General features: G+C 44.4%; 1 protein-coding gene across 1 annotated transcript in view; it reads right to left on the minus strand.

Annotated features, from left to right (window-relative positions):
- Positions 1–7,211, minus strand: part of LOC135100948 (nephrin-like) — a 56,160-nt gene that overhangs the window by 22,752 nt on the left and 26,197 nt on the right. The window contains exons 8-9 of the mRNA XM_064004568.1: positions 4,887–5,046; positions 4,443–4,551 (exon numbers count right to left, since the gene is read on the minus strand). Coding sequence (XP_063860638.1) covers positions 4,443–4,551; positions 4,887–5,046 — 269 coding nt within the window. The remainder of the gene's footprint in view (positions 1–4,442; positions 4,552–4,886; positions 5,047–7,211) is intronic.

Consider the following 7,211-nt stretch of genomic DNA (forward strand, 5'->3'; position numbering starts at 1 on the left):
GTGTGTAGGAAGGCATTTCCTTGTGTATGAAATCCGAGATTGTTGAGGGTCTTTCGATCACACATGCGTTCGTATATCATGTATATGTCCTTTCTCTCTCTCTCTCTCTCTCTCTCTCTCTCTCTCTCTCTCTCTTCCGGCTTTTTAACGAGAGAAGGCTAAAGGATTTCAATCTCTTGCAGTACTGTTTATTTTCAAGAGATGTTATTTTGCAAGTGCAAGACAATTTGGGCTTATCTCCCCACACTTTGTAGCCAGTGTTCACCTACAATAGAACAGGTACGGGAGCTTCCACTTGTAACCCGGCAACCCGCCACAGGCCCACCAAGGCACTCTGAGCAAGCTTGACGAGATTTATGGCTTAAACCTTCCTAATCATTAGCAAGAAAGTCTTTCCTGCAGTGGACTCATAATGAAAAAAAAAAAAAAAAGATATAGAGGAAAACCGAGGTGTTTTTTTTCAGGTTTTGTAGAGGTTCCATTATTTGCTTGCAGTTGTCCTCCACTCCTTCTTTATTGTATATGGGCTGAGAATCGCTTATAATGTCGTTTATTATCTTAAGGTCTTCAGTCGATAGCTAACAGAAGCCATTTTCTCACCGTTATTCATAACTATGTTATTGTTAAGTAACACACTCATAAAAGGTAATGCTGAGGTCCGAACTTTAATATGCATTGACTTATGTGTGCAATTGGGTATTGTAATTTCTACCTATGGTGGTGTTAATTCCTTGTCTTAATACTGTAAACTGAAGGTACTTCCTCAAGAACATCGCACCAAGCTTATGTCATCTCTTCGACCTGCAATTTAAATGTTACATCATATCACAGATATTTGATTTCTTTCAGCACTCACCACCAGCAGGTAATGGGACACAGTAGCAAGAGTCGTTATCATCATCGGCAGTGGATGATGAGGAACTAAGACCAAGCATTGGGGATCACCGCAGGAATAATTCGAGTGGAAGGAAGTGCCACTGCTCGCTGCCCTGAGCTAGTGGCTCCTTGAAGGTCTTGAATCCCAATGCGCCAATTATTTTTAATCAACAAACACGATGCAGTATTTTCGAACGTGTTTTCAAGGTTTTAACAGATCACGTCGACGTTGCTGCCATTCTTAACTCTAATGATTTAAGTATTATTTTTAGTGACTACGTGTCTTGATGATAAATGAAAGCTCTCCAGCCCTAAGAACCATTCCCCTCAGGCGGGGCACCGAGGGTTTTCTGTTGCTCTTCCCGGGAGGTTTTTCACGCGTCTCCCGCTCCTCATTTATCTTCTCTGCATCCGTCACGGGAGAAATTCAGTCTTCACTTTTTTCTCGTATCACTTTCATGTTCGGAATATATATATATATATATATATATATATATATATATATATATATATATATATATATATATATATATATATATATATATATATATATATATATATATATATGTATATATATATATATATATATATATATATATATATATATATATATATATATATATATATATATATATATATATATATGTATTTTTTTTTTTCTTTTATTAAGTTAGCTGGTCCTTTCGAAACTCATTTATTTTCGACGGATAGTTTTCTGTCCGACACACAGATTTGTAGTCTGTTGCATAGTGAACTAATCCTGGTTACCAGTAGCTTCGTGTATTATTTCAATTACTAGTAGGGTTTCTTTTTTCTCATCCTAACACTACATAGCTGCTGGAGGGCTTTTTTTTTTCTGACTTGAATGTACAGACTTTGAACAAATGACAACTCTGTTATTACCGAATACTAGGGTAGTCTTTGGATATCAGTTGCTAGTATTACACTTTTTCGAGATCACCGAGGATTTCTTCTCGCCCACGCATCCTGTCAGTCATGTATTGATCAAGTCCCATTGTCTTATATTCCGCCTCGCTTGCTTCAGGTTTCTCTTGTCGATGATTCTCTCCAAGTCATATTGATCGTACTTATATTTAGGTTATGACCGTGTACACTAATTATAGAAATAGCGAATTCCGGAACTGAAATATTCAGAAGTTAGTTGTGTGCACACGAGAGAAATGGACACGCACAGCTATCACACTCCCAACATTCGATGATACACGGTACACAACACGAAGCAAGTTTTCACTATGCGATAAATTGCAGGCAAGCTTTTTGTGCTCGGTTCCATATCATTCCTACAAACATTAGACTTACAAGTGCTCTGGAGATCAAGTTTGAGTCACACAATTGTTTATTATGCCATTCAAACTTTTACAGAGTTCCGATCTCTAGAACTCTGGAGATTTTATTTTATCAAAGAATTATAGAGGAGCTGAACAGGACATACAACATCGCTATGTGACACGAACACAATCCTGGCAACCACTTAAAAAAATAACGAATACATAAAGGAATAAATACACACGCACACACACACACACACACACACACACACACACACACACACACACACGGACATGTACAGGAATGCAATTATACACACGACACTAATCCGATAAGAATCAAAAGAAAAGAAAAGAAAAGAAAAAAAACTGGTCACGTAATGCGAAAGATCATAGCGTGTACTCGTATGTGCGTGAGTGTGTGTGCGTGTGGGGGGGGGTCGGTGGGAGGAGAGGGAGGGGGACAGACGGGTCGCAGCATTGTGCTAAGAATCGTGGGATGATTCCGTCTGGATACAAATGCCATTATTACGTGGACGATCATCGCTCTTCCGCCTAATGGGTCTTACTGCTGATCACCATACCACGCTCACACCGCCGCGCCGCCAGCCAATCGCGCGGCTCCATGGCCAGGCCCTAATATGTCTGAGCCAAAGAACCCAGCGGGAAATCTCAACATGGCAATCAATTCCATATAAAAAAGTGGAGTCGTCCTAAAACTGTTGTGCTTCAGGTCATGTCTGTCCCTAATTACTTGGCTAAGTTTTCATCGGGTCTGATCTTTCTCGTTTCCGGTAATTGCACATTGGACAGACAGACAGACTAGGGGACAGATAGACGTGCTGAGTGATAGAGAAACACTGGTGACGTGTGTGTGTATGTGTGTGTGTTGGAACTGAACGGTTATATTCGGCAAGCAATGACGGATGGTAAAAAGTAGCCTTTGTCTTTGGATATTACCTCAATTTTTCCAGAACCATGAATTTAGAGACATATCTGTTGTGATTATTTTAGTGCACAAATATTCAAATATTCAATTATCAATACACTTCAGTCCAGCCTCACGATTGCATTCCCATTGCATGTGCAGCTTAACTACGTATGCATGGCTTTAATTACACATTTATACTTGTATCAGGTCCGTATATGGCAGTATGGCACATGAGTATTTCCAGTTTTGCTAACGTGTTGAATATATATGTATAGTTTTGGTTCTAGCACTGAAGTTAATATATTGGTACAGGAAATGATGTGCAGTGATCCTGGAATGATGTGCAGTTCAGTATTGTCACTGTCATACCACATCTCTTTCGATACGTATAGCACTTTAAGAATCCTGTTCCTTGTTATCTGCCGCACGTAACCCTCCATCGCCGGTGGAATATGCGGTCACTATATGATATACTCTTGTTCAAGTCGACGATGAACATAATGTATATTCTATACCAAATGCAACTCGTGTAGGAAAATATACATCATTATCATTGCACGCATAGTTGCAATAATTTTCTCTCATGGCATGTGTCACTGGAGTGATGAGCTGGCAGGGTGGAGGCGTGGCGGTGCGGGGGTGGGTGGCGGGTGGCGGGACGGGGCGGGACGGGGCGCCGTGTGCAGGAGGAAGGGAGGGAGTCCCGAGGAGAGCGTTCGTTAGTCCGTCTCCGGCACCTTTGAAGCAAGTGATTTTTGTTTGCTCTCCAACGATCTATATTTTATACAGTTTGGAAGTTAACAGAGTCCTCTGGCGACGAACAAAACGGGAAACAAACTTTTCAGCCAAGGTTGTAGAGGAAGGGAAAACAAAAACTCAAAACGTGAAATCTGACAAAGATTTCATGATAAATAAAACTTTTCACTCTGAAGACTTTCTCACTACTTTCTGTGAGTATGGTCACACACACACACCCACACACACTCTCTCTCTCTCTCTCTCTCTCTCTCTCTCTCTCTCTCTCTCTCTCTCTCTCTCTCTCTCTCTCTCTCTCTCTCTCTCTCTCTCTCTCTCTCTCTCTCTCTCTCTCTCTCTCTTATCCCCCTCTCTCTCACCACACACACACACACTGACACACACACACACACGCACACACACACACACACACACACACACACACACACACACACACACACACACACTGAATCCCGATCATGATAAAAACGCCAACGCGCCATCCAGCCAACCCATCAAAGTGGCTCCCTCTCTCCTTTGTCATGATTAGAAGATTCCACTCCACTGCAGCTACTTAATGGTACGCACTCGACCGCCGCCGCCTCACTCACCTGAATGAGTCCGGCGGTGGGTGTGCCTCCACACTGCACGTGACGTTGAGTTGCTCGTGCTTGCCTGCGCCGTACACCACCTTCTGACCCGCCTGGCACGTGGGAGCAACTAGGGAGGTCGCCACGTAGACACGCAGATGCAAAAAAAAAAGGGGGGAAAAAGTAGTCTAAGTGGCATAACAGTGAAAGCCATTCTCTATGCTATTAATAAGAGTTAAATCATGGAAATTACCGTGGAAAAAAATGGGAGAAAAAGATTAGAAGTTCATGACGGTCATAACGTTTATCATCTTAATAGTATGAAGTTTTTGGTAGTAAAGCAGAAAAAGATTGAAAAAAAATGTTGGAGTATCGTTTATTTTTCTGATATTCCATGGAAGTCCGTCATGAAAAAATAAAAACCGTAATGCAGGTTTTAATACAAGAATGTGCTGAGGTACTTACACTTGACGCTGAGTTCCACAGGCCGGGAGTCGCCTGAGCCCTGCAGGTTCGCGGCGGAGCAAGTGTAGAATCCCGAGGAGCGGCGACTCACCCGCTGCAGCACTAGACTCTGGTTGCTCTTGATGATCCCGGCGGACACATTGTGACTCAGCTCCTTCCCCTGCAACACACACACACACACACACACACACACACACACACACACACACACACACACACACACACACACACACATATAAGCAATGTAAATGGCAGAGCTTAGCGTGCGACACAAGAGAGCATCATATCACACTACTCGGAGGGCCCAAGAGCCACCGCCATTCTCTAAGCACGAGACACACTTATTCCCTCCTCTGGCAGCAGCTCGGCTTAAATCCCCACAACACAAGAGGATACACAGGAAGGAACGTGTCATGTATACTCATTGGCCAGAGAGCCTCCCATACCCTCCATTCCCCTATTCCCTAAGGCCAGCAGGAGAAGGGTCCGGCCCCACTGGAACCACCTCATGGATTTGAACGTCCAGGGACGGACGGGACCTTCCTCTCTCACTCACTCGCTGGGGCTTCTGGTGACCCTACATCGACCACTCTGCGGTGCCGACGCTACACCGTCCTGCCACTCTCATTACCAGGCTTAGCGTTCACTACCACGTCTTTACGCTCTCTCTCTCTCTCTCTCTCTCTCTCTCTCTCTCTCTCTCTCTCTCTCTCTCTCTCTCTCTCTCTCTCTCTCTCTCATTAACCTGTCTTCCTCAACACACGCTCCTCTCCCTCATGGGCCGCTCCTCTCACAGCCTCACTGGTCGCCATTATCTCGTGCAGTCCTCGTGCTCCCCAGAGGTCTCCGTGCCTCTGATATTTATGTCTGAGACTCTCCTCACCACTCTCTTCTCTCTCTCTCTCCTCTTTATATCTGCCCCTTGAGCCTCCCACTTCACTCTATACTTAACTTTTTCTCTCCTCGCCCGCCTTCCTGTTCTCTCTTTATCTTCTTGTCAATTCTTTGCTCAGCGTAATTTTTCTTTTACGTTGAGAGTTTTTTTTTCTCTTTTTTTGTACTTCTTCTTGTAAGTCTCTTTCATTCTGGTCTGGCTATGTTTTATCTTTCGTCTACCATTTCGTGCCTCTCTCTCTCTCTCTCTCTCTCTCTCTCTCTCTCTCTCTCTCTCTCTCTCTCTCTCTCTCTCTCTCTCTCTCTAATTACCAACCAACCTGTCCCGTCTTCCTGGCAGCGCTCACATCCTGGACTCGCTAGACACCGCCAGCCCCAGCAGCCCGCCCGCTATCTGCCCCTCTGCCCTTCCCTCCCAGACAGTCTTTCTCCTCCCCTTTCCCGTTCTGCCGCTCAGACAACATTTACATCCTGGGAACTCTAAACCTTGTAGACTTCGCTCTCTTACTCCCACCTCTCTCTCTCTCTCTCTCTCTCTCTCTCTCTCTCTCTCTCTCTCTGGATAAGGATGACTGGTTCTCTCTTTGTCAATATGGACATCGCAAGACCACGAAAGCCTGAAGATTCTGTCGATCCCTCCAGCTTTACTTACTATTCCACCTCCCTCCGTCTGTCTGTCTTGCCTTTTCCTCCTTCCTTCCTTCTTTCTCTTCTTCATTCCTTTCTCTTTAACTGCATTTCTCCCCCTCTTTCTCCTTCTCCTTCTGCTCTCTTTCCCGGTCTGTCCCTCTACTCCACTTGGCTCTTCCTCCTTCCTTCCTTCCTTTTCTTTCGTTCCTTTCCCTGTAACTCCAATTCTCCCCCTCGTTCTCCTCCTCCTTCTTCTTCTTGTGTATCTTCCTTTCCCTGTCTTTCCGTCTATTCCACTTGCCTCTTCCTCCTTCCTTCCTTTATTCATTCATCCATTCCTCTCTCTCTGTAACTGCATTTCTCCCCATCCTTCTTCTTTTCCTTCTTCTCCTTCTCCCTCTTGTGAGTCTCCCTTTCCCTCCCCTTCCGCTTGACATCACTAGTGCCGCTGCTGCTTCACCCACCATCTCCTTTCTTCCCTCTCATCCATTTACCTCTCCCTGCCTCCATTTCTCCATCACCTGCTTCTCACTGATTCCTTCCTTCCTTCCCTCTGGTACCCTCGCTTTGCCTTACGGAAACACAAGCCCCTCTGACTTCCTGCCTGACTCTCTTATTTTACGTTCTTACATAACTTTTTTTTTGGTTCGTTCTTCCCTCACCGTGGCTCGGCACTTTCCTCACCATTCCCAGTCCTATTCCTTGCCTCAATCTCCTTCTACTCCTCCTTCTCCTCCTCCTCCTTTTCCTCTTTCTCTTTCTGTTTTTCTTTCTCCTCCTCCTCCTCCTCCTCTTTATCCT

The sequence above is a fragment of the Scylla paramamosain genome, chromosome 1 (genome assembly GCF_035594125.1).
Source record: "Scylla paramamosain isolate STU-SP2022 chromosome 1, ASM3559412v1, whole genome shotgun sequence".
In the NCBI taxonomy this organism is placed as follows: domain Eukaryota; kingdom Metazoa; phylum Arthropoda; class Malacostraca; order Decapoda; family Portunidae; genus Scylla; species Scylla paramamosain.